Raw genomic sequence first — 27,677 nt, 5'->3', positions numbered from 1 at the left:
CTGGGGAGATTCTGGTTGGATTCCAGGTTTTTCACCCTGAGAACATACATGGGAATAACCTCCCCGAGGCAGTGGTGTGTTCCTTTACCCCGGACGCTGAAGGCTCAGCTCGCAGCGTTCTGGGCTGTTGGATTCAAGCACCGGGTGATCCCCGAGCTCCCTTCCAGCCTCCCGTTCAGTGATTCTGTGAAACCCAATGCCCCTGGCTATCGTTGTGCGGTTACAGGAACCGTTTTGCACGGAGGCAGAAGCTAAACTTGCTTACCACGCATTTAAAATGCCAACCTCCCCCGCTTCTACCACAAACCGCCCTGAAGCCCCCGGGCAGGACGGGGTTAACCCGCCATCAATACTGGCGGCCGCGTGCTCTGGGCCGGGGGCGGGGCGGGAGGCGGAGCTGTTTCCCATTGGTTGTCGGGCGGGGGAGGGGCTCGAGGCCGCCGTTCATTGATCGCGGCGGAGGCGGGGCGGTTTTCCATTGGCTGTCGAGGGGAGGGCGGGGCTCGAGGCGAGGGGGTCGTTGGTAGCAGCGCGGTTTCCCATTGGCTGTCGTGCGGGAGGTGGGGCTTCGAGGCAAGCGCTCATTGGTTGTCGAGCGGGAGAGGCTCTCCAGGCGGACGTTAATTGACTGCGGAGCGGGGTAGGCGGGGCGGTTTTCTATTGGCTGTTGGGCTGGGGCGGGGCTACAGGCGGGCGCTCATTGGCTGTCGGGGGCGGAGCGGGTGCTCATTGGCTGTCGGGCGCGGGGCGGGGCTGGGGCGGGCGCTCATTGGCCGCGGGACGGCGCTGCCGGGCGGCACCATGTTGGGGAGGTGGCGGCCGCGGCCATGGCCATGGAGCGCGGGTGCGGTGAGTGCGGCGGGGCCGGGCGCGCTGTGCGGGCTCCTCCCGCTCGGGGGGCGGCGGGAGGGCAGCGGGGCCAGGTTCTTCTTCTAGCGGGCGGTGCAGCAGCTCCCCGGGGAAGCCGCCACTGGCAAAGCCCGGGGAGCGCTTGGACAACGTGCTCGTTCGCGTGGGGTGAGTGTGGGGTTTGTCCTGTGCCGGGACAGGCGGTGGAGTTGTTGATCATAGAACCCTGGAATGGTTTGGGTGGGAAGGGACCCCAAAGTCCGTCCAGTCCCACCCCCTGCCATGGGCAGGGACGCCTCCCGCTGGATCAGGGGCTGCAAGCCCCGTCCAACCTGGCCTTGAATATCTCCAGGGATGGAGTAGCCACCACTGCTCTGGGCAACCTCAGCTTCATCGCCCTCATTGTTAAGAATTTTTTCTTGTTGTCCACTCTAAATCTTTCCTCTTTCAATTTATAGTTATTCTTCCCCCTCCTATTGCTCTGTTCTCTTGTAAACAGTTCCTCCCTAGCTTTCTTGTACCCCCTTCAGATACTGGAAGGTTGTTGTAAGGTTTCCGCAGAGCCTTTTCTTCTTTAGGCTGAATAACCCCAGCTCTTTTCAGCCTGTGGGTCCTTTCTAACTCGGGGTGTTCTGTAGTTCTGTGAATCTTGTGTTCAGTTCTGGGTCCCTCCCTGTAAGGACAATGAGGTGCTGGAGCACACGCAGAGAAGGGCAGCGAAGCTGGTGAAGGTCTGGAGAACGTGTGTTATGAAGAGCAGCTGAGTGAGCTGGGGTTGTTTGTCCTGGAGAGGAGGAGGCTGGGGGGAGATCTTATCACTCTCTACGGCTCCCTGAAAGGAGGTTGTGATTCTGTGGGGTTGTTAGGAATGGTTGGACTCTATGATCCAGCGGGTCCTTTCCAACCTAGTGATCCTATGATTCTAAGGTGGGTGCTGCTCTCTTCTCCCAAGTGATAGGCGATAGAATGGAAGGGAATGGTCTCAAGTTGCACCAGGGGGGGTTTAGATTGGACATCAGAAAAAAAGGCTTCTCCGGCACTGGCAGAGGCTGCCCAGGGAGGTGTGGTTGTGTCCCCATCCCTGGAGGTGTGTAAAAGATGGGTGGATGAAGCGTTTATGGATATGATTTAGCAGTGGATGGGTATGGTTGAATTTGGTGATCTCAAAGCTTTTTTCTGACTTAGGAATTCTATGAGTCTATGACAGGGCACGTGCTCCCCACTTCCAGCTGCAGGGAATGCACTGAGTGCTGCCGGCTGGACCTGGCTGTCAAGGCTGTGGATTTCCCTGTCAGAGAGTGCTGTCTGCCACCAGCTCCGCTCTGATAAAGCCAGGCACTATCCCTGCAGCTGGCTTGGTTTGTCCTAGCCAAGGCCCTGGTCCCACAGCAGCTGCTCGGGCTTGGGGGCTGAGCGGAGAGAGAGAGCAGTGACAGATGGAATTCCCTGCAGGAGCAGAGCCTACCTGAGTGTGTCTTGCCTGGTGCTTGTTACAGGACAGGTGTTAATACTGTAGTCTTCTTTTACTTTGGAAATGACTTCACGGACCGCTTGTGTCCTTCACTCTGATCTACATGGTTGGGACAAGATTAATCTCCAGCTCAAATCTCTTCTCCTCTGGTTTGTTGTCTACTACCTCTCTTCTTGGGAGGATAGGAAATGGATCGGCGTGCCTTATCGCAGAGGTGGGCTGCTTGTTGCTACATGTTGGATGGATGCACAGGCTGTGATTGAGGTTTTGGTGCCCATCTATAGTATAGTTCAAATAAACCTAAGAACCTCAAGTTGAGAAGGATGTACAGAATTCTCTCACTGCATTGGCTTCGCTTCCAAGGTGAACAAGGCTCCCTCAGACATTTCCAGCTCACTTTATTGGTGTGTGTTCACCTGCTGTGGGCAGGTGGCACCTTAGTAAGAGGGGCGGGGGGCTGTTACTTCCTTAGTGTTGAAATGTTTTCTGTTGTTTTCTGCTCAGGTCATAGCACCCTCCATTCTGATGCCCTCAGTTCCTATCCTTACCATTCTGCCTCACACTGCTTTTGATTCCTTCTCTCTCGTGCAGTGTTTCCAGCTCCCTCCATGCACCAGCTGCATGCATACTGGTTGCCCAGATGGCCAGGGCCAACATAAAACTGTTGAGCTGACGCTGCAGCCTTTCCCTCAGTGTTCCCCAGCTGCCAGCCTCCAATAAACATACAAACTCCCTGTTCAAAACATCTACTGTTCTCTCAGATGTGTTTGAAATCAGCCAGTGGAGCCAAGATTTTACCGGTGAAAAGCGTGATTATATAAACTTTGTTTCCATACAAAACCCTGCTTGAAGGAACTTGTTCTGTGAGGAGAAGTAATGAAACTTGGTTTCCTGAGTTGTTTGCCACATCCCACCCTAGTAACTCCTGCCTGTCTCCTGCCACCTTTGGTCCCCCAGTAGCCGGTGTCACAATCTCCCCCATCTTTACGCATGTAGCCAGTGAGCCAGGTGTTCCCATGTGCTGAGTGCCCAGGCTGCTGGCAGAGATGGAGGGTGCATTCCAAGTTGTCCCTGGCTTTCTGAGCCTTCTGTCCTCCATCTGTCCAGTTGTTTTATGTAAAGTTCTGACAAATTTGGCAGAAACACAGGTAAAGGATTCTAGAGTTACTAATGGAGTAAGGTGGGCGGACAGATTGACGCAGTTATTTCATCTCTCTTGGAAGTGGTGTGAGAATATATTGGGCAGTTACTGACTTTTGCAGTTACAAACAAATGATGCAGTAGTTAAAACGCATGTGATCTTTCATATTTGTCTCTAGCTCTCAAGCAGGGATGCAGTTGTGCATGTGGGAAGGAAAGTCTGAGCAGAGACTATCGCAAAGATTTTTCCTATAGATATCAGGGGCTTGATTGAAGGGAGATGGAGAAATAGCAGAGAGGTAAACACACATAGAGCCTCGATTGCTGGTTTGCTAAACTCTTGTACAAACTAGGCAGGGTATAGAGAGCAGCAGTGACAGAACGTGTCTGGAAAGTCTCAGCCAAGGTCTGTGGAGCTGGCCTGTGAAACCTGAAATAGCAAGGCTTCCTTGGAGAGGGGAAGCCAGGGTCACCAAGGAGAGGGGAGGATTGAGAGAAAGATGAATCTGGCGAGACTGAAATGTGTTTTGGGAAGAGGAAAACATCACTATTTTATATGCTATTTCTGCGATATTTAACACCTTTTGACAGGAGATCCTAGAAGGCGTAGTGTGTTTAGGATGAGAAAAACGTTCATTTAAACAGGAGTTAGAGTATACTTAACTCTTATTTATTTCAGGTTGGTGTCTGTTTGAGCTATGATTTTTTTTGTGTCCTTGTGCTGACAGACTGAACTCAGGCCCTATTTGTCATCTGGAGCGTAACAAAATCCTTTCAAATTGTGCACAAGCATTCTTGAGACAGTAGCTGTCTAATATAAAAATAAGGTTATATGTGGCACAGCATTGATCTTGTAACTCTAATAAACATGGGTTTTGGGGTTGTGGCCCTGTGCTGATGCTGTAGGTTGATAACAGTGGCTGTGGCTTTGCTGCTGTTCACAGCAGGCAAGTTTCTAGCTGCTTTTTGAACTTGGGAGTGAAGTGCTGTGGTGTTAGTATTTAACGCAAGTGGACATGGCTTGGTTCAGGTGTTTGTGTACATAGTAACCCCCCTGCAATGCTGAAAAGACCCTGTTGTTTCTGCGTTGTGTCAGGAGGCTTGTTACTTGCTGAGAATACAGACCTGGCTGGAATGAGAGAACATCGATCAGGAGATATCCTGAAGGGATAGCACAAACAGGGGCCACTTCATAGGTGGACGTGCCAGTTGACAGCACTATTAATACGCTGGTGTGGTTGTTTATTTCTCACCTTTTTCTTTTTTAATTAATCAAGGATATGGTAAAATGGTAGAGAGAAAAGTGAGATTTCTCACGGAGATGGAAATCGGATGGTAAAGAAACAAACCTCTTTGGATTATGTCTGCTTTTTAATAAAGGTAGCAGAAGGTGATGCTAAATAGAAGCTCAAAGAAAAAAAGAAAATGGAACTCTCGCTTTTAGAGTTGCCAGTCGTTGGTAAGAGATCAGGGGCTGCAGGCTAACAGGAGGAGGAAACGTGTTGTCCTGGGACTGTGGGTATCTCTGTTGCTGTATCGTGTTAGTTCTGGTTGGGGGCTTAAGATGTACTTGACTTCTGAAAACTTAATTTGAGTTTTCCTTCTCATGCCTTCTGGTTCAAAGAGTGCCTGGTATCATCCAATGCATCCCATGTACCCACAACTCTTACGTAGAAGGAAGCAGCTGCTCTGTCCCGTTGCCCCTTTTTTTCAAGCACAAAGATGCTTGCCTTATCGTCTCACCCCTGCCAGTTTCTGGAACTATCTCCACCTGAGATTAACCCTGCGTTCACCCTGTTGCTCTTTGTTCCAGAGTTCTGCTCACAGCTCACTGTTTTTCCCTTTTTAAAACTTTGGAGGGTTGTTGCTATTTTATTTGTTTCTGTAGCTGCTTCTCTGTCCTCATTCCAGGACCACTTTTGTGCTTCCTGAGCTTTCCAAAGACTTGTCCTGTTTTTTCAGTTAACTTCTTCCAAAACAGGGTAAGCATTTCCTTAAACACCTTGACATTCGCAGTCTTGCCATCTTCAGTTGAAAGCAATAAAGTGTAAGTTCTTACTCCGTGGTACACTTCTCCGTCAAGGAGTTCATTTTTGTTGGCTTGTACAGCAAGGAGCATAGTGTTGGTACAGAAGGAGTGGTGTACAGGCTTTGCTGGCAGCCTGTGAAATCTATCATGTAGCAACCTCAGGGTGGTTTGCTGTTTGTTGGAGAAAGACAGTTGATGACTCACTTGGACAGATGTCAATAAAAGCCGAGGCCAACTCACCTGTTTAAAGCTGCACAGAGCAAAATCAAGGAGTAATTGTGGAACTTCGGGAGAAACATTTAGTGAGGACTTGGTGTGCAGCTAAGGGAGTTACTTAAACATCTGATAGCAAATGTTTCGTTTTTCCTATTTTTTTATTGTGTCTACATTATTGGAGTGTTTCAGCTAAAATTCATTTTAAAGCTGTCACAAAAGATTAAGTTAATGACCTTTAACATAAGGGTGGCTCTAGTGATGTTCTGCCCCTGAAGCCCAAGAATAATTCCCTTAAAGAAACTCAGCATTCCTGAAAATCAGTCTGGGAAAGTGTGAGACCAGCTTGAGGTGCACTCCAAAGGTGCAAGATATTTCTGTCCTGTGCTTTCGTTGGCCAACACCGGGCTGCGGGGCCTTCTTGTCCTTGCCTGTGCTTCTCATCCTCATACTTGCGTTGTGTAATATGCAGATTGCCACACTGTTTGCAGAAATACAGGCTGCCTGAACAGGACTGAGATGAACAGTAATTTGGTTTGATTTCCATATAAACATGTGGCTTGTCGTCTTTCACTATGAATAAAAGTGCTTATTCTCCCCTAGGTTCAGGTTGGTGTTACATAGTTAACGGGGCCGTAGGGCTGGTTTGAAGCATCGCTGAGGCTTGATAGCCTTCTTTCACCCTCCTCCCTACCCTTCATGGGGGTTCTGTCTTACTGTTTTCTGGTTGCTATTAACATTAAACAACTTTTTCAGTTTTAACTCATTGTGATTGGGACACTTTCACTTTCTTTCCTGCTTCTGCGGACAGGTTTTATGGGAACTATTTAAGAGACAGAATGTGTAACTTGGGAATGGTCAAACTGAACTGAGCTGAGACCTCAGGCAAGACTATTCAGACAGTGAATGGGGCTAAAGGCTGTGCCTCTTCATCATTGCAGCATGGTGCCTTTAGGAAAAGTGGTGCTCAGACTGGTGGCTGTACTGGAAGGAGTGGGTTTGAAAATGGGAGACCTGAGAGTGTGTTACAGAATTTCCTGGTTCCTGTTGGGATCTGTGGCTGTTTCTGAGCAGTTCTGCTGTGTACCCTTTGTTGGGCTGTAGTTTTGCCTCCACATGTAACTGCTGGTGCTGCTGCCAGGAGAAACGCTCATTCTTGGCCTCATGGTGTGTCCTTGGATGCTTGTGAAACAATGTTGGAGACCAGATTTGAGGGGAGCCAGAAATTAGTAAATAAAAATGTTGAAGCTTTAACAGTGAGCAGATCGTTCATGAGTTCATTGTGAGAAGGAGGGTAGTATGGGGAGGATAGGGCCATTCTTTAGGTAGCAGTGCTGGCTTGAACAGCTTATTGTGCCCCCCTGTAGATAGGTTGGATTTGAAGACACTCAGTAGGTCACCTCCTGTTGGAGCTGCTGTGCTGCCCCTCCCTTGTTGCACCAGTTGTGGTGTGTTGCTGTCAGGTGATAAACTGCGCATAGGCTCAAAACCTCAGGACAGTAGGGGCTTCACACACAAACCAGATGTGGTGGTTGATGTTTGGGTGGGTCGGCAGCCAGACCGTTGCACTGCTTTGCAGCTGGGTGGTAGGAATTCTAACACTGATGCACAGGAAGGTGGGAGAGCCATGCAGCTGGAAAGTAGGGTGGGTCTGCTACAGACCTAATCTGAATTCGTTTAGGTTGCTGCAAGGGTTGTCCTTGGGCTTGCGTGTGGCTTTACGCTGTGCCAAACCTGGTTCTGCACTGACTACTTGCTCAAAAGATGCCCCACTCTTTGGTGGGGATGTACCTTGGTGATATGCTTGGGGCTCTTGGAATCATGGTACGCCTGTGAGCTCCGCAAAGACAGCACGGCAGCAAGATACTGAAGGAGGCTGCAGTCCACATTTGTCCAGCAAGTCACAGTTCTGTGGTTCCTGCTGGTAAATTAATTTAGCCTGTGCAGCTTGTTCCTCTGCTGACATAATTAGTAATGATTGGTTTATACGCTTATTGTTCAATCGCATGAGAAGGCTTTTCTATGTAGTCCTACCACAGCGCAGGGTGCCATTTGTGGTTTTCATGATTAGCATAGCTTTCGCAAAGAGAAATATCAGCTGGCTCTAAGCATTTCTAAAAGACGTGTGTTAGTATCTCTTTCCATTTGGGTTTTGACTTCATTCAACTAATATTCTGAAGATGATTTTTGTCCTCATAACTGAAATACAGTTGATCGTGTGTTATGTGGTTGTTGCATGCTGATACTGTGCTGACCCGGGCTTGCTGAGGGGCCAGACGTCTTGCAGTCTATTGAAGGCACAGAATGTGGCTTCAACTCTGCTGTAAGTGAGGTTTCTGAGAAGAGGCAGTACTAGTGTTTGGAGTTTCTTCCTGTTAATTTTCTGCTGAGATTACAGACACTGTGTATATTTCCTGTGGTTGTTGGTTTTACAGGTGACTGCAGAAGACTTATCACTAACCACAAAGAAGTGAAGGTGCCATCCTCTGCTTGGTTTTTTTTTTTTTTAAGAATGGAAGAAATCTGAGTAAGCGATAACAGCAACAAATGAAAGGCAGTTAACAAATTAAGTCTGTTCTGCCCTTCTGTCTCGTACCTTGCCCTGGGCTGGACAGCTGTTCTCACCCATGGTCAAAATCTACCTGGGAGATAGCTCTTGAGGGACAAACCTGTAGGAAACCAGCAGTCATGAATTCTCTTACGAGTGGAAATTTGTTTGTGAAATTAGAGAGGTTGACTTAAATTACAGTTCTTGGCAGAAGTCTTGCCTGTGGTAGTTGCAGATGTTATGATTTCAGACGTGTAGAGGTGCTATCAGGCAATTTGCCCGCTTGTGCAGATCACTGGAAGGCTGTGGGAAGACAGCAAACCCTTTGTGTTTCAACAGAAACGTCTGGACTTCAAGATACACGTGTATAAATGCAGACTTATGTCCCAGGAATAAACTTGATGTTGAGTTTGGTGGGATCTGCAGGAATGCAGTTTTGTAAGTTTGCTTTGTTTAATTTTAGGGGCACCAGAAGATGCTTCAGTGGTGATACTTCTGTCACAATGCAAGTTATGAATGAAATCCGTTAACTACCATCCCCTTCCTCACCCTGATCTCCGATAGACTTCCTGTAACGTCTGGAAGAAGGGGTCAGAGGAGAAGGGTTGAAGGTCACCATGAAGCTAAAGCAGCGAGTTGTGTTATTGGCCATCCTCCTTGTCATCTTCATTTTCACGAAAGTTTTCCTCATTGACAACTTGGACACCTCAGCTGCCAACCGAGAGGACCAGCGCGCCTTTCACCGTATGATGGCAAGCCTCCATGTAGAACTGGACCCCCGGCTCGACCACACACTGCAGTCCCCTTGGGAGATCGCAGCCCAGTGGGTGGTACCCCGGGAGGTGTATCCGGAGGAGACGCCTGAGTTAGGAGCTGTTATGCATGCCATGACAACAAAGAAAATAATAAAAGCTGATGTGGGATACAAAGGGACCCAACTGAAAGCTTTGCTCATACTTGAAGGAGGACAGAAGGTTGTCTTCAAACCCAAGAGGTAAATACTGCCTTCAGTAACTGAATTAATAACTGCCTGATGTTTGTTTTTTTTTAATCTCTGTGTTGTTGCATTAAAGTTTAAGTTACATGTTTAGATGTGAATGGGAAGGCCACCGTGTTACTTGTGTGACAGACAGCATAGAACCTCGCTGATCTTTTAGTGATATCAGTCATAGACTCATTAAGGTTGGAAAAGGCCTCTAGGTTCATGCAGTCCAGCTGCCAGCCCAGCACCACCGTGCCTGCTAAACCATGTCCCAGAGTCCCACGTCTACACACTTTCTGAATATCTCCAGGGAGGGAGACCCCACCACTGCCCTGAGCAGCCTGTTCCAAAGCTTCACCACTCTTTTGGTAAAGATTTTTTTTTTTCTAAAAGCCAATCTAAACCTCCCCTGGTTCTACTTGAGGCTGTTTCTTCTTGTGCTATTGCTTGTTACCTGGGAGAAGAGACCAGCACCCACCTCCCTACAACCTCCTTTCAGGGAGCTGTAGCAAGTGATGAGGTGTCCCCTCAGCCTCCTCTTCTCCAGACTAAACAATTGGGTGGTTGCTGTGCCAACTCTCTCTCAGGCTGCATGGGTTTGATGCTCAAAACAGCCTGTCTTTAGGTTAAAAGAATGATTGCTGTGTTCAGTCTGGAGGGAATGTTGGTTAAACCTGATGTTTTTAACTGGTATCTTCCTACCTGTGGAAGTGCAGGTTCTGGCAATGTGGAGACAAGTCTTGCCTGCTCTTTCTGAGTAAGGGTCACATCAGACTGGTGAAGGGAATGCTGTTCAGGAACAGGGAAGGAGTGAAAAGTGATGGTGATCTTAAAAGTAGGTCTGTGTGTCTGATGTAGGAGCCTGAGGACTGTAAAAATGACTTGGTAGGTCAGAGGGAGAGCCCCGAGATTTCCATCTGCCAATAGCAAATACTGGAGAAGCAATGTAAGAATGGGCAGGTAATACTTCCTTGCTATGGCCTCTGTTTACAGAGATCTGCAGGGAAATTTGACATAATTGATCAATTTTGAAGAGTCTTGTGTGTGTCTGTGAAGCTTTTTGAACTGTTTGCCTTCAGGGAGAGGGAGGTGTAAAAAAAGTACGGCAGGTGTGTTTGATGGGAGAGCACTGCTATCATCATGAAATGAGTTGTTCTCTCTCCAGAGAGTGTGGGATTGAGCAAGCCCATGAACAAGTTTTTGTCATGTTAATGAGCAGTTAGAGAATGAGAAAAGAAATCTGTCCTTCACTTCATGAATTGACAGCTCTGTTTCTGTATGGTCAAGTACTGGTCTGACTGGAGCTTCACTGTGGGGCTAGGCTGTGTTTGAACAGTGCGAACCTTTCACCAAAGTCTCAGTGGTGCGACAGGCTGCTCGTCCAATAAACGCAGTAGCAAGACGTGGCATTTCTACAGTGCTTTCTGTGTGAGTGAGTGCTGGAAAGCCTTTCGCATTAAATTACATCCCCATAATGGAATGTCTGTGCAGGCGAACACTGACTGTGCTCCATCAAGGCCACGTGTAGCTGGGGATGCTTACCAGAGGGCTGGCCAGCATGGCCCTAGCCGTAGTGGTAGACCAGCATTCTGTTGGCTGACCAGCTAGGGTTGTGGGTAGAGTCTTGTTCTGTCATTGCAGGGTAGTCTCCTTAACTAGTTTTGTCCTGAAAGCTATGTGAAAGTTACTAAAAAAACGTGTTAAGAGAACTTACTGGTTGGGGAAGAGTGAATTCTCTCGATTCGCCACCTTTGCTCTAGAAAGGATTAAATGCCTGCTGTGCATGGAAGCAAGAACCTGGTTGTATTTTACCAGTAAGCTTTAGCTCTGCAGCTTTCAAAATGCGGCCGTATTTTCAAGAGTCTGCTCTAAGTACATGTAAATGACTTGACTTCGAGGACGGATTCTGAGAGTTAGCTATCTCGTTTCAAAATTACTGAAAATCCAACCTACATTACTGATGATGAACAGTTGCCACCATCATGCGCCAGAGGGGCATGTGAAATAAGAGGCTTCTTTAGTGTGAGTTCTGATTTGGCAGGAGTCTGTCAGGATCCTCGTCCGAAAAACTGCATACCACCCTGCACTGTTTAGTTCTCTTTTGAGCTGCCTTGCTGAGAAGCTAAGGCATTTGCTCAGACTGATGAAATGGACTGTTTAGCCTGAGAGATCTTCTCTAGGCAAGGTTAAAATCTCAAAGTAGAGCACTCTGGCTTCTTTTACACTGTCGCTGCTACTGCTTGAACCCCAAGTCTGTTGGGAATAATGAAGTTTACACAATTTGATACATAGGTGGAAATGAGAAAATAGGTTATCTCGTATCTAGTTTGGCCTTACATTATTTGAAAACTTAGTGCATTTCATCTGTCTACTTGGTATTGTCAGTGGCTTTTTATGCTGATCAGTTGTTATGAATCTCAGAAATTTGTGTTTGCCTTGACTGTTTTAAGTAATATCGATTAAAAAAAAAAAAAAAAAAAAAAAAGCCCACCACTTCACCAAAATATACTACTGTTGTTGTAATGAGTATCTAATTTCTATTTCTTGATGTTGATTATGTCTTTTCATCACCAGAATAAAGAGTCTTTTATGTCCAGAATTGTCCTCATGTTCTCACTTGCTGATCTTCTAGCTCCTAAAGATTGCATTTGGCATTTCTTCTGCAATATCAAATTGTATTTTCATGTTAGTCTACAATCCATTCTAACCCTAAAATCATTTCTGGAGTTGCCAGTTTCCAGTTTAAATAGTCCCCTGTTCTGTAGCTGGGTCTGTGCTCTTTGTTCTTAGATGTGACTTGGCATATGGTTGAATTAAAACTCATTAGTTTGAATTGGCACCGCTTCCCAAGTTCTTGAGACCACTGTACATTGCTGACCTTCCCTCCTTATTTACTACTTCAACAGTCTGTATGCTATTTAATCTCATTAATGCTTTTCCTTCTCCCATTGGTAGTCATTTTGAAAGTGATCCAGGGTCTGTTTAACATAGCGCTGTTATTGTACTTGTTACTCTGAACAGCGAAATTGATGGAAATCCTGCATGAATTGCTTTATTTGACTTATTTCAATTACAGATATGCGAGGGATTATGTAGTGGAAGGAGAACCATACGCTGGCTATGACAGACACAACGCAGAAGTGGCAGCCTTTCACTTGGATAGGTACGGAATTGCTGGGTTACCTTGTTTTATTGTCTCTGGTAAACGCTTTTTCAAAGTTGGGGGCATAAGGAAATGCTTGAAGAATACACCTCAAATGTGAGCTATTTGTAGCCTGCCAGTAGAGCACAGTGAAGCCAAAAATAAAACTTAATTTCAAAGATCTGTGCAAGATTCTAACATTTAAGGTTTTTGTGACCAATTTGAGGAGGATGAGAGCTGAAACCACTGATACTTTATATGGAAGAAAGTGCTTAGCCAAATCTTGCGGAAGTGTCTAAAATGCTCAATGCGTGTGCTAAGTTAATGTGCAGTACACTAAAAAGTTAATGTCCAATGTCCAGTTTAATCTAAACTAGATATGAATCAATGCATCCTAGAGAAAACAAGCTATTCATATATTAATCCTATTCAGGGGTACCCAGGTGGTTTTGAGGACCTGAGCTGGAGTTGAAATTGCCAGAAGAATAACAAAGTGACAGGACAACAAACAATGGGACAGAGAACCCCAAACACTCAATGTGATAGCTATGAAATATTGTTAGTGGTGCAGTTTCATCTAGAATAAGTGAGCGCAGTCTGGTCTCGTTATAAGAGACCTGTGTTGTGACTTCAGAGAAGGTTTCTGAAGATAATTGAAGATGGGAAAAATTCTTATATGGAGGGATTTAGAGTCTTGGGAAAGGAAATAAGGAGGGACAAGTGTAATCAAGAATAGAATGGTTGAACTGAAACTGAGGTTTCTCAGGTCATAAATAATAGGCTTATCACTGTGACTGAATTCATAGGCAGCAAAAGATAGGTTTGTTATTCCAAATTCATCTGTTGAACACATTGTACTGTCAATGGACAGAAGACATTGAAGGAAGTTTTGGCAATAACTACTTGCGTAATACACGTTGCTGCTGTTGCAGTCTTGAGGTGGTGAGCCCAAATCAGGGCATTTTAAGACCAGAAAAAGGTGAAGTAGCCAGATGGCTGTTGTCCATTTGTGCTTTCAAGAAACGTAAGACTTCCTTTCCCCGAAAAAGGCGGATATTGTAAAGCATCAGTTCAAAGCCTCTTTCTAGTGGCCAGCCCCTTTCTTAGCTCTTCCTTGTTGTCTCTTTGGTTGTGGGTTTGTGTTTGTTTCACTGGCCTTTCTCCTCTCTTTGCACCTTTGTATTCTTCAAGAATACCTAGCAATCTGCTCACGTAACTTGTATGTACCTTTTTTTTGACCAGTGACAGCTATGTACTTGTCCAAGGATGCTGTTGTTCCAGGAAGGACCTGACCCGTATTGTACATTTACCGCCAGCTGGTAGGGAGTCTGTGCCAGCCAGGGTAGTAACCTTTCAGCTGTGGATTTGACAACACAGTGACAGGTTTTCCAGATTTGAGCTCTGCTTGTTTACTTGGAACACCCACATTTTCTCAAGCTGTATGTAACTCTCTGTATTGGCTATGAATTTTCTCCTTATGCATACATGATTTGTTCAGGCAGATGTTTTGTGTGGCCCTTTTTTAGAGGTACTTTATACCTCTAGAAGGGGACTGACCCGTTGAATGTCTAAGCAACCACTCTGCAGCTGTTAGAGTGACCTTCCCAGTATCTTTGTGTAATGCAGATTGTCCCTGTTTCAGAAGGGACAGTCCCTTTCCAGTCCCTCTTTCTGAGATGCAGCTACTACCAAGAGGGTATCAGAAGTGTGTTAAGAGTGTGGGGGCTGACATTGTGATGTCAGTGCTCTTCCTTGAAGCCCTTTTAAAATTGCATTGCAAATACCCAAGTCACTTGTGGTCAGAGAGCAAAGACTGTGGCAGACATGGTAGTGGAACATGGGCCTTGTGACTGCCAGTTTTATGATTATTCTTCCCACCTCTCTTTTTGTTTCCAGACACTTCAAGCGTTCAGTTCTTATCTGCTTTTCTCTCTTCCCTTCTCCCCCATCATGCCAAGCAAAAGAACTCTTAGATTGTTTACTTTCAAGTATAATTTAATTGGATGTAGACATAACATTTTAATAGATAGTAGTTCCTCTGAATTATAAACGATCTTCCCAGGTGACTAGCCCAAGGGCCATATGGTTACTGCATCAGCCTGCACACAAGACAGACGATGGATATTCCTGCTATGAGGTCTGATTTCTGAGACTTGGAGCTTGGTGCATTGTGTGTTGCTGGGCTGCAAATGCTCTAATAAAGGAGTGTCGCTGGCCTGTAAATCAAGTTTAACATTCAGGCACTTAAGAAAAATGAGTTTCCTTACCTTGCCTTGGAGAAGAGAGGAGGTTGCTGCAGGGCTCCAGTTTTACTCTTTGGTCTCAGTCGTCGCAGTTTCAGACAGTGGCACAGAGGCTGTGGTTTTGTTTTGTTTTAATTGAGAACTGCTGCCTATGTTGCAAATTCTCATGTCATTTTTTTTTTACCCCCAATCAGGATTCTGGGTTTCCGGCGAGCACCACTGGTGGTTGGCAGGTTTGTGAATCTACGTACAGAGATCAAACCAGTAGCCACAGAGCAGCTCCTAGGTACCTTCATGAATGTGGGTAAGTGGATGCCATGGATGGGGCAGCCCAGTAAAGAACAGCATGTTTAATAGAGGAAAAAGAGCTGTGAGGATCTGACACAGTTCTAGAACAATTAACTGCAATGCAGGAAGCTGATAAGTCTCTCTCTGTGTCAAGAGAGATCGTAATGCTTGTATAACCCCATTTGGTGGGGGAGGAGGACTTGATTTTCTCAAAGCAGTTTTTCCTCTGTAACTGCTCTGTGTTCCCTCTTGCTGCTCTTACAGAGATTAGGTTTTAAGTAACAATTTTCTCTCTGCTGTTAGAGTTGGTTAGAAAAGTCTATGATTAGACCTGAAAGGAAAAAAAAAAGGGAGGGGATTGTATTTACTGCAAACACAGTGGTGCTTTGGGATAACTTACAGAGCTGATGCATCGGGTGATGTTGAATGTTTGTGCTGCATCAGAGTCTACTGAGCATTCATAACTGAATGTGTCAGAACATCCACGTGTTGTTTACAGTAATAATGCTGTGAAGGGTACGTAATGGGAATTATTAACATGAACTCCTACCAAGTGGTCATTAAGCACTGAGAAATTACTTACACTGCAGCCTCAACTCCTTCGGGCTTTTCATAAAATATCCAATTATTACTTTTTTTTTTTTTTTAAATAAGAGGACTCTAGAGGTGATTGTTCATTGCAGCTGATAAACTTGTGTGCCTGTGCTTATTTCTATGACGAGCACTGTTGGTAGTCTCACCTACTAAGTCTACCCAACACTTTGTTATAAAGTATAATTTTCAGATGAGAGTTGCTCTGCCTGGCTGAACTCTTTTTGCATTCAGGTTGGGCATCTGCCTTAGGCAGACTTTACTTTTCCTAATTTCAGCCAAGATAACTAAGCAGTTCTCTAGCAGAAATGCTGACTTGAAAAGGCTCCAGGCTTTGAGCAACATGACCAAGTGGAAGGTGTCCCTGCCCATGGTAGGGCGGTTGGAACTGGATGGGCTTTGAGGTCCCTTCCAACCCAAACCATTCTATGATTCTATAATTTTCATTGCCTTTCCTTGGAAAGCCTGGTTTCCTTGGAACAACCTGTTCTGCAGAGCATGAGCCAAAGAAATGGGTGGATCTGGGGAGAAGATTGTGATCTGTTGTCAAGCTAAATTTCACCAGGTTTCTGAGGTTCTGAAGAGGAGAGAAGTCATGCATACCCAGAGTAGATTTGCTGGAGTTGCTGCTAGAATCTCAAAGAACTCGGTCTCTTGCTAGGGCTGCTGCAGGCCATGGACAGGAAGAGAGACTTGCAGGGTTTTCCATACAAATAAGAGATCTGGTCCGCTCTGAGCTCTGTGTTATAAATGATCATCTCTGCTGTCCTTGAGTTGGCGGACTGGGAATCGAGGAGCGCAAAAGCTTGTTCTGGATGGAGGACTGCAAAGGAATGCTGGCTGGCTAAGGAATTGTGATGTGGGATTTAGGCTCATGATGTAAGGATGGAAAGTGAAAACCACATCTGTCAGTGAGCTGGGCCTGGTGTGGGGAGTATGTTGGATATTGAGCCACAGGAAGAAAGGACAAGGAATAAGTGGAATCACAAGGGAGCGAGACATAGGTGAAGAATGTGTTGGAAGAAAATCTTTGAATATGCAACTGGCATTGACTCGGTGAGAATCAAGGGAAAGCAATTTAGAAGGAGGAAATAGAAAATGTTAAGCTGAAAGTGTAGTCTCTGTAGATCACTGTACGCTACAGGCTACATAGGCCTTAAGCGACAAAAGACTGCAGGATTTTGTTGTTCCTCTCCTACCAGAAGACACATGTGAAACCTTTGATTTTTATGACCTGTGTTCCTAGGTCATATAACAATGACAGTCATCTGTGTTTCCCCTGCTGAGTCAGCTCAAGTAACTGGGAGGCGTGGGAGATCTCAGGGCTCCACATCCGTCTGAGTTCTGCAGAGTCTTTTTTCAGTTGTCCCTTTTGGTTAGCTTTTTCAAAAAAAGTGAGAAATATGGAACATGAAGCCTGAAATTTAAAAAACAAGGAGTGCTAAGGTTGCAAAGGTCATAAGGACTAAGAGGGAATCACAAGACCTTGCTGATAATGCAATGTTGTGTTAAGTCTCAGTGTTATTAGAACTTTAGCTCATATAATTACTCTCTCCTTTGAATATTAGTCTTTAATGTTGTTTTGAATGAATAGATGTCTGTTTAATTTCTTGAGCCTCTCCCTCTCGGAGGTAGGAAGCATGAGGTCAAGTGCAGTGAAATCCTGTTGCCGGGAATGCTTTGCTGCAACAGCATGCTCTGGAATTTCCTTTGGCATCCCTTGGATTAAGTTCTGTTCTTTTGAAACCTCTTTATTATCTTTTTAAGGTAATAACACTTGCTTCTATGGGAAGTGCTACTACTGCCGGGAAACAGAGCCAGCTTGTGCAGACGGGGACATCATGGAGGGGTCAGTAACGCTGTGGCTACCAGATGTCTGGCCTCTACAGAAGCATCGGCACCCATGGGGTAGGACTTACCGTGAAGGCAAACTGGCCAGGTATGAGAACACGGTAGGATTGTTCTCTGTGAATGATGATTTGTACCAGAATTACCCTGGCTTATTAAGGAGCAAGTGTTCTCAAAGCCTAGGGTTTTGCTGACAGCTCTCCTGGTATGACACTAGAAGTCAAGGAGTCTGGGCTGAGATTTAAATTAAAATGAGCAAGAGAGAGATCTTCATTGTTTTCCATGATACTAAGTGCTATCCTTTTTCTACTTGTTGCCTGGAGCAGAACCCCACCATAGTCACTCCAGGCTCTGAAAATCTTGGTCCTGGGCAAACCAAGACTTGACTCTTCTCTTGTGTCACCAGACCTTTCTTTGTCACTGTCTCTCTGTGTGGCCCACTGAAATACAGTAACACTGTGCTGTTTTCTTCCAGGCCTGATTTTCATGGTCATTGTAGTTTGTTTCAGAAGTTGTGGCACTGGTTTAGCATAAGTAGGAAGGCACTGCAAAGTTGTTCCTTGCTTTCAATACCACCAATATTCGGGGACCATGCTCAGCATCTAAATGATGCTTTCAGAGAAGAACAAACATTGGATCTAGCAATCTTGTACAGTAGGTGTAACTTATTTGAGTATTTGGGTTGCAGATGGGTTTTGCCATGACCAGATCGGATGGTTTTGAGTTTGGTAAATTTTTCAAAGTCTGCATCCTGGACAGATGGTTAGAAAGAGATTTTTTAGTCCTTGATGTAATCATTATCCATTGATTTTCAATAATGTGATTGTCCTCAGAAAGAATCTCATCCAATGGCTTCATTGAATTGTTTTAGTGATAAATATACAGTTTGATTTTTGAGCAGCAGATGTTACCTCCTTTTCAACAGGTCAACACTGGCTGTATATAGTGCACATTAAATTGCAGTAATTAATTGACTGCAATTCCTGGAGGTGTTTCTGTTTTGAGAGACTGCTCTTCATCATAAACTGCCTGCCTGTTTATGCAGGATTCTACCCCGATACATATGCAGATTTGATATTTGCTATATTTGAAACTTACTTGCTTCTGCCTCGTTCAGATGGGATTTCATGGCTCTGTTGGTTTGCTCCTTGTCATGTTGTGCTTTTCACTTTGAGAGCATCAGGAGCATTAAACATTCTAGATGTCACACTCTCCTTTTTCTCCGTCTGGTAATTAGGGGAAAAATAACTGCAGGAATTCTTTTTCCCTGATCTGCCTGCTTCTACTCTGTCCTGAGCTGACCCTTGGAACATAATTCACAGAGTCACATTAGTGTACATAATTTTTAATGGATGGGCAACAGATAAAATCCCTGACCTTCTAAGTCTTACGCTAATACAATTTAAATGATCAGAAATAAATGTCGGAGAAAGGTCTGTCCTGAAAGAGTGAATGAAAAATGAGAGGAGAGAATATAGTATATCTGAAAAATTGTTGCAAGGGGATTAAGTACTGATCTGAAGTGAAATGAGAGAAACGCTTTAGGGATAGAGGGGTATAGGATAAAAGAAAGGTATCCAGTACAAGGAGGAGTGTGTTTTGACACTTCTGCCTCGTAGACTTGTGCTGTAAGTTGCATGTGAGTTTACGCAAAAGGAGGAGAGAATTAGAGACAGCATTTGAGGAGTGTGTGCAGCGTTAACAAAAACATTGAGCAGATAAAATTTTGGCCACTCTGGTTTGGATAACGGGAGGAAAGATGGGAAGTTGGGTGCTTCTAGAAGAGGAGGTGGGGTTTGTGGCAGCTTTAGTAGTTAAATTCTGATCTTTTCCCTGCTTTTATGACACTGCAGTTTTGAGTGTGTCAGTGAGTGTCTCCAGCTGGTGTTTCCTCCATTTCTGTTTCCAGTTCACAGATGGTTTAAGGCGTTTCCAACTTAACTGCTATTTTGTGAAGGATTGCTTTAGTCTTTGCATGGAAAATATAGATGTCCTGGTTATTTAGGTTGTCAGATGGAAAGCATATACAAGCAGAGACCTGATTGTTTGGTGGTCATGTTGAATAGCTTTGAAAACTGTGATGAAGAAAATGAGAGAACGTAAAATCCTGGATTTGGAGAACTGAGACGTGACATCTGTGTTATAGACCACAAGTACATGCCTGGGTTTTGTGTAGAAGAAAAGGGGAGAAAGGGAAGCTTGAAATCTTGCCACCGCAGAAGAAAGCGAGAGGCTCTGAAAGGAAAGAGGGAAAAGGAAGACAACTGTGAGCGAAGGAGAAGGAAAAGATACGAGGCCTTTCTCCAGATAGAGGAGGGAGGTCGTTAGTAATCATGATGAGAATGACTGAAAAGCAAGGCTGATGGAAGAGATCAGGGCAATAGAAGTAGGCACAGTGCTTGAACTGCTTCATTAGGAAATCAGGGGAGGTGAGTTGTGATGGTAATCGTGACGTGAGGCAGCCTGGACAGTGAGGAGGCAGACTCTGACCTTGTTTTGTGCCAGAAGATGGTGGTGTAACCTTGCACTGAAACCATAGTTTTCTCCATACACTAGGGTGTCAATACAGGATCTACTCTTTTAAGAAAACACTTTTGTCTGGGTCTTTCTTCTTTACATTGCCTTGGCTGCTGCACTCACCTTTGCTTTATGCACTCATAAGTGCATCAAGGGACAGCTGCAAATACTGTTGATGCACAGTGGTGGAGTGTTCCTTGAAGATGTGATTTTTCTCTTCATGGTTCCAGGTGGGAGTATGATGAAAGCTACTGTGATGCGGTGAAGAAGACTTCACCCTATGACTCGGGCCCCCGTCTCCTTGATGTCGTTGACACCGCTATCTTTGACTATTTGATTGGGAATGCTGACCGACATCACTACGAGAGTTTCCAGGATGATGAAGGAGCCAGTATGCTCATCCTCTTAGATAATGCCAAAAGGTAAGAGATATCCTGGTGGCCAGGCAGTGGTGAGCCCAGGGGCACACATTTATCTGCTATGTATCTCTATTTTCTCTCATGAATTTTTTCATTAATACCTTTTATGCTAGAAATCCAAAGCTTTCCTTCACAAATTGCTCACCAGATATCAGGGTCCTTCAAAGGCTGTGGTGTTTATCCTGTGCTTTAGATAATATAACTGTTTTGGGCAAAGTCTTACTCGTATTGCAGAAATGCCCAGATTAGCACAGTATGACCTTTTTTCCCCAAGGAACTTACAAAGGTTTGCTTGTGTCTCCCACATAAACCCCTTCCTGTATGCTTTTAATTAAGGGAAGATTTGAAAATTATGATTTATATCGTTTACTAATGAGTATAAGCGAGTGTTTAACGTAGGTCTTTTCAGAAGGTTTTTCTGAATAATTTGGCATTCGATGCCTGATGCACCTGTCTGCTGTGGTTTTAAAAGGTTAAAGTTTAAAATGGAAATAGAACTGATACTGAGAACAAAATATGGTCATGATGTGAGTGTGGACATTAACTGCTGTCGAACAAAACTGAAGCATGTGGTAACTGAGAGGAACTGTTGAGAAGTCCTCCTTGAGGCTAAACTTTGCTCTTAACCCTATGTTTTTAAGATGTGAGTTGTTCTGTCTTTAGTGCAGTTTTTGTATGTTGGGTGGTATAGTTTAAGTTAAAAATCCTATTGAAAATAAAAAATTAAACATAAAAAATTGTTTAAATCATAGTCATGTGCTTAATTTTTCTTAGAAACAAAGATAACCTATTTCACTTCCTCGTGATTTAGTCCAGAGGCTCCTGAGTTTTTTTCTGATGGGCACTGCCATCTGCAGGGGCAGTTTCCCCTTCTGCAAAGGGCCCAACTCCTGATGCCTGTGCCAGGCTCTGCTCTGTGGCACTTTGCATGCCACTTGTGTGTACACAGCAGTTGAGACCTCTGATCTTGACAGATCCTTGGAAGACTTGGAGTTACCTTTTCTTTCTCCATTTGCCTTTTGTGTAGTGGATTCCTTCCTTTTTTCCTTCTCTTGTTTCTGGTTTATCTGCTATGTCCGAGTTGGGTGTCTCGTGTTTATGCCTCAGCCTGTACAGGAAGAGCCTCTCGGCTGTGTCAGCAGGATGTGTCCCCCTTTGGGACTGCTTGATTACTGCTACTTTCAGACTGCGTTAGGTGAATTTGGCAAAAATTGTCTTTCTGTAACACTCTGGCAGCATGCTGGGCGGAAGTTAATGTGTTACTCGTGGATGTGAGTATGATGGTTGAAGGTCATGTCAGAGCATTGTTGTACATCCTTGTAGTTGTAGGGAAGCATTTCTGATGGGGCTTTACAGGCCCAGACACAGATTGTTTTCTTGAAAGCTTAAGTAAAGTTCTTTCAGCTCCTTTGAGATGAGGAAGAGGGGGACAAGGTTTTTCATAGAATCATATAAGACCTCATGTTGGAAGGTATTTTTAAGAATCATTAAGTCCAGCTGCCTCCTCCATACAAGACTACCTAAAACTGATTCATATGACTAAGAGCATCATCCAGCCACTTCATGAACTCCAACAGGCATGGTGCTGTGGCTGCTTCTCTGGGGAGCCTGTTCCAGTTTTAAAGCTACTAGTAACAGAATTATTTGAGCGGAGTAATGCCAGGTTCTTAGACTGAGTTCTTTGTTGAAAACAGTTTTGTGAGGAGGTGAAACTAAAAAAAAAAAAAAAAAAAAATCATGCATTTAGAGAGAGCTTGAAATACCGTTAAATCCTTTTGGCAGGCCTCCCTTAGCAACTGTGATCATGGAGTGTTAAAGTTGATCACCTTGTTTGGTGAGCTAAGCTTGGCCATCTGAAGCAGCATATGGCTGCTGTTTTGTTCGTTCCTGGTCCAACTGTGTCAGACAGACAAAGCTCCCACTCTCTATATCCAGAAGAGCAATTATTCCTTTCCCTGGCTTCACAAGATTTCTGAACTCCTCTGAAATTTGTTTTTAAGATGCTCTAGTCTGATAGAGAACTGAGTACACTGGTGTGGCTTCTGTCTATCTGGTACCTTAGTGGATGCCGTTGAGACTTATACCTGTAATTGATCATGGCCTGTTTATATTTTAATTTAAATTATTTCATCTGTTGGAGCATGAAATTGGCCAGTATTGATTTTTTTTTCTTAATTCCTTACAGATGTGTTGATGTTGAGAGCAACGTTAGGAGTTCAACTGGTTCACTTGGTTTTAATTTTGCTTTTCAGCTTTGGAAACCCTGCCCTGGAAGAAAGAAGCATCTTGGCTCCTCTTTATCAGTGCTGCATGTAAGTGAAACGTAGGGATGCTGTTCACTTTACTCATGTGATTGCTACCCCTTAAGTTTGTAATATACTTAAGTTTGATGCATTTTGGCAACCTGAAAATGTTCACTGGGGTACATACTCCTTTACTTTTTGAGTTACTGTGTGTGTTTGATGTATTGTTGCTGCCCAAGGCAGCTGGTGAGCTGTGGGTTTGTTAATTTTGTTTTTAGAGGCTGTTACTGGCTGATTTGTGTCCTCTGTGGCCTAGCTCTCACCAGGCCATTGCTGCTTCTCACTAACAGATAAAAGTACCGGGAAGGAAAATACTGATACATCTGTTTCCTGCATCTGTGACTTCAAGATAACATTAACTCCTTTAAACCTTCCAAATTAAGCATTTAGTTGAGAGTTCATCGAGCCTGTCCTTGAAGGATTCTGTCTCTCATATCCCTTGGGGCCTGTGAAACCTGGGAAATCTGCAGAAGGCCGGAGCTCTGGCTTTTTTTAATAAGCAAGGCTCTGTGGGTGCTACAGTACACCTGGCCTTACAGTCTGCAGCATTCTTGCACCATGTGGAGAATAAGTAATAAGTATATAAGAATAATAAGAATATAAGTAATAAGTAAATAACTTCCAAATTCTTTACATCAATTCTCCTACATCAATTTTAACTGCATTCTTTATTTCTTTTTTTATGAGGAACTTTTGGAGTCTTTCTCACCTAGAGTCCCCCAAATGCAGCCAGAAGAGAAGTTTATCTGTGTCAGAGACTTTGAGGTTCCCTGCTTTTCACATTTCCTTTCGTTCTGATACCAGACAAATGCCATATAAGAAGTCATATGTGTAATTGTTTTAACGGTAGGCTTGTTACAGCACTTAAATTGCTGGTTTCTTTGGAGGCAATCAAAAAATCTTCAGTTTACACCAGTGATGCCAAAACACAAAAATCTGGGGGAGAATCCCAAGAGACTTCACAGAACCAGACAGTTGAGATGGGCTGACACGAACAAGTTCAGTGGCCAGGGAAGTAAAGACCACTGTGGTATTCACTTTCTGTGGAGGTTCAGTCAACTGATCCGTGTCCTGTGTGATTACCCGTGTGTCAGTGATCTCTTTGTGAGATGACATGAGGTTTGGTTAATTGGACTGTTAATTTTCTTTATTTTTCAAACTGTGTCCAGGAGGCCTCAGGACTGAAGAACTCCTTGCTAGCATCTGAAAACATTCCTATGTAACGTAGGAATTACACCACGTTAGATTCTTTCTTCACCTTCTGTTTTCCAGTTTCACATGGATATTGTACATAATGCAGTTATACCTGGAGCCTCCCATGCCCGAACCACTTTTGTAATAAGACTCCTTTCTGTTCAAATAAAGACATGATGTGTCAGGCTCCCTCAAGAGGTTGGCTTTCGGTATTGTTGATGGGACTTCAATGTGATGACATCTTTGTCTCTTTCCTTTGCAGCATCCGAGTTTCTACCTGGAACAGACTCAATTACTTGAAGAATGGAGTTTTGAAGTCTGCCTTAAAAACTGCTATGTCGCATGACCCTATCTCTCCAGTGATTTCGGACCCTCATCTGGATGCTCTAGACCAGCGGCTTCTCAGCGTTCTGGCTACAGTGAAGCAGTGCACAGACCAGTTTGGGTCAGATGTTGTGCTGGTGGAAGACAGGATGACGCTGTCTCATTTGTAATTGTGGTGGAACACAGATGAAACTCCTTTTTAAAAAAATAAACAAAAAAGCGATAGAAAAACAGCACAATCTGTTTGGAAAGGCTGTGGCCAAGATGGACTGACATAAGCCAGAGGAGTAGGGGTGATGCTGGCTTTTACCTTGGGCTGACAGCAAGTGAGGGGTGGGAAGTTGGAGCCTTGAATGGCTCAGTACCCGTAATGGCATCGCAGCCGTTGTGGTGTGTCCATTGCCGGCAGTGGACATGGCACTGGATGAAAATGGCTCTTGGTGTTGGTGGAAGTGTATGGAATACAGGCACTAATTTGTGGACTGAATCAAGAGGGGACAAACGGAGATGAACAGTCTGATTCAGGGTTGTACGTAATCAGCTGTGAGCTGGTTAGGCGGTTTACTGTTTCTTCAGAGGAAGAGGAAGCAGTGAATAAAACAATTATTAGACTGAAGAGTTGTGCCACCCCCCACGGGTGGGATGTTCTTCTCAATGCCATTAGGGATGGGAAAGGGGACCCCTGCTGCTCTCTTGTCTTTTCTTTGATAAAAGGCTAGGAATGGGGTTTGCCTCATATGTGTTGATGCTTCAGTGTTTTCGCTGAGGTCCTATCAAAGATTTATCCACAGGGTTGGCAGTTTAGGGGAGGATAGGGTGGTTATACAGCACTTGGTAAGTAAGCGGTTAAAGTAAGTTTCCATGTGTCCTGTCACTTGTTTTCCATTTATAGGGAATCTGACAAGCTCCAAGTAGAGAAAATATCCTTGCAGCCCTGTGTCCCTAGTAAGCAAACCTTCATTGTATTGCAGATGAGGAGGAGGACAGCGCCTGTCCTTGGAAGCAGGCTCTGATTAGTGAGGGTGTGCTGCTTGCTGTGCACCCAGATCAGCGTGGAGAATTGAGGTGTGTTGTGCTGGCAAAAGGGAGCATTGCTTGACATCCCCACAGCCCAGGGTAAAGCCCCAATGAGTGGGGAGAATCCTGAGCTGTGCTCTTTCCTCATCATCTCCTGTGAAGGGACCTTCCTGCTGCTCCGTGTTGTAGCCACAGTTGTGTGGATGCCAGCAGTTCTTCAGTCCCACTGTCTACCTGGCCTGGCTTGTGGCTGAGCTGTGAAGCTGTGGGCACTGTCAGTAAGTTTTGTGCCTTCCCCAGCTGCTTCTTGTAATCCCTACTGTCTGTCATGTTCCAACTGGGGCAGTCATCCTGGGGTTCTCACTGCTAATGGTTTTGCCATAGATAGGAGAGAATTGGTGTAAGCTGGCTTTTCAGGGCAGACTTGTAGCACTGCTAGTCCCATCATCTTTCAGCACTGCATCACCCTGCACTGCAGATGAGCTTGTGGCCATAAAACTTGTCACCTGGTGGTAGGTCTGAATCTGTGGAGGGAAGCAGCTTCATCATTACGTTTCCAAATTTAGCAGCTTTACGTCAATTTTCAGCTCAGACTACGTGGTCCTTGGGCGTAAGGCAAGAACTCGCTTCTCAAAGTGATGATGTATTATTGGACTTGTGAATAGGAGCAGCACAATGTCACTTTAAGGCCTTTTCCTTGTCTGTGAGACTCTAGCACTACAGGAGTGTGGAAGGTGGGTCAAGAGCTGCTGCTGTGTCTCATCATAGAGGTGTTGGTGAAAGAGTTTATTTTATAAATGCAGGTTTATTTTGTTGAAGTCTTTTTATCATCACCTGAGCACTGAAAGCAGAATGAAACTGCTGACCGGAAATTGAATTTTATGTTGTTTTGGATCTCTCCTGGCCTTGGCTGCCCCACAGTCAGGGTGGCACCTGTCGCTGTTTATTGGTGTTAGCAGCCAGAGCTGTAAGGCACAGACAGCTTTTAGGACACTGCTGCTAAGCTGGTGCCTGTTTATTGCTTTACACATGCTTTGGAAGCCATGGTTCTGCAGTGAGTTTAACCCACCGCTGTGGATTGTGCCTTGTGGGTTCCCTTAGGGCAAGAGGGAGTGCGCTCAGTGGCTGGCGAGCATGGGCAGGAGCCAGGCAGGAATTGCCCGCTCCTGGGCTAGCCTGGTGCTTGGCCGGCCTGCGGGTTCAATGACTGAGCCAAACACAGTGGGCAGCAATCAGGTGCTTAGGGAGTGCTTTTACTGTAAAGCAGAATGAATACACACTGAGGCATTTTGGCATGAACTGTTTCCCAAGAAACTGAAGATGATATACAGAAAGGGGAGACAGTGAAGCATGTGGTAGTGGCTCTGCAGCATTTTAAAAACCTGTTCATCTCTCTGAGCTTAATCACGAGCACTTAATATTTTGGGAAGGATCTTCCAACATCTGAAGTTTTGGTTTATAAATGATCACTCTTTGATGATGTACATTTGATTTAATAAGGGATTCCACAAAGTCTGTCTTTATGAAATTAGATAGATCAGTGTTCAGGGCATATGTATTGCTTCTTTATGGGGCTCTAAGCTGAAGCTTTTGCCATCAGGTGGAACTCAGGGAGATGAGTTTTCCCCAGTATGAATTTCAAAAGATTTATGGCACTGGTTTACTTGTGGGGGAAAAAAAAAAAAAGGGCATGGCATCTGGCAGCAGCAGGAGGAGGCAAGAACCGGCTGGTGTTTTTGTCATGTTGATGATTCTGGTCACTGTAAGCACCACTGGAGCTTGGTGTTCTGCAGCAGGAAGGAAGAATAAATTCCTTTCTTACCCAAAGTCAGGAAGATCTGATTCTGGCCTTGTGATAAGCTCTGGGGTTCTGGCAGTAGTGTTGTTTTTCCTGAATACGGAACCATGAGAAATTTTAAAATCACTTGTAACCATTGCATAGGGAATCGGAAGCAGCACCCACATGCAAACAGGGTCTACTTTAACCTCTAACAAATAGCATCACCTGTGAGACAGGTGTTGTGCTCTGTCAGTGAAGTATTTATGACACCTTCCAATTCTTTGCTGTGCAGGCTGTAATTCGCTGGTCCCAGATGTTACAGAATGGTTGTATTGTGGATAATGGTAATATCAGAGCGCTGGAAGCACGGCAATCAAGAACTAATTAAAGAGAGAGCATCATCAGCCATCTGCTATTTATCTCCTCCTTCCAAAGTCAGCAGTTGGGCTGGAGGAGATGCTGAAGCCGGCTCCTCTTCCAGCTGCTAATGAACTGGAGTGTGTCTTGCCAAACAAATTTCAACTGAAAAACACTAATTTATTAAGAAGGTAATTTATTTGCTGTGGCAGCTGGAGCGAGCTGCTGGAAATGTAACCCCTCTTGGAGCTGTCAGAGGATTGCCCCTGGGAGCAGCCACACAAATGGAAGCTGTAATAAGAAAACAGAATGCAATCAGGACTTTCTACTTATATCCCCCGGGGTCAGATTCCGCATAAAGCAACATTGTGTGAATAAAGATTTTAATAAAGCAACATCAATGGATTATTTAAGTCATTTGT

At 44.8% G+C, this 27,677-nt stretch overlaps 1 protein-coding gene across 2 annotated transcripts; it reads left to right on the top strand.

The window, feature by feature from the left end:
- The first annotated feature begins 762 nt into the window (after positions 1-762).
- On the top strand, positions 763-27,677 carry FAM20B (FAM20B glycosaminoglycan xylosylkinase). 2 transcript variants are annotated; one of them, XM_054073273.1, is made up of 8 exons: positions 763-849; positions 8,714-9,244; positions 12,309-12,395; positions 14,812-14,921; positions 17,264-17,435; positions 20,092-20,283; positions 22,533-22,592; positions 24,040-27,677. In XM_054073273.1, exons 2-8 carry the CDS (start codon positions 8,868-8,870, stop codon positions 24,269-24,271), a joined length of 1,230 nt encoding a protein of 409 aa, XP_053929248.1. In that variant the 5' UTR covers positions 763-849; positions 8,714-8,867; the 3' UTR covers positions 24,272-27,677. The 2 variants fall into 2 exon arrangements, with proteins under 2 accessions (XP_053929248.1, XP_053929249.1); XM_054073274.1 differs by having other exon boundaries at positions 789-844.

The sequence above is a fragment of the Cuculus canorus genome, chromosome 8 (assembly GCF_017976375.1).
Source record: "Cuculus canorus isolate bCucCan1 chromosome 8, bCucCan1.pri, whole genome shotgun sequence".
NCBI lineage: Eukaryota > Metazoa > Chordata > Aves > Cuculiformes > Cuculidae > Cuculus > Cuculus canorus.
Note: the sequence above shows the minus strand (reverse complement) of the source record. Positions and strands in the feature narration are given on the sequence as shown.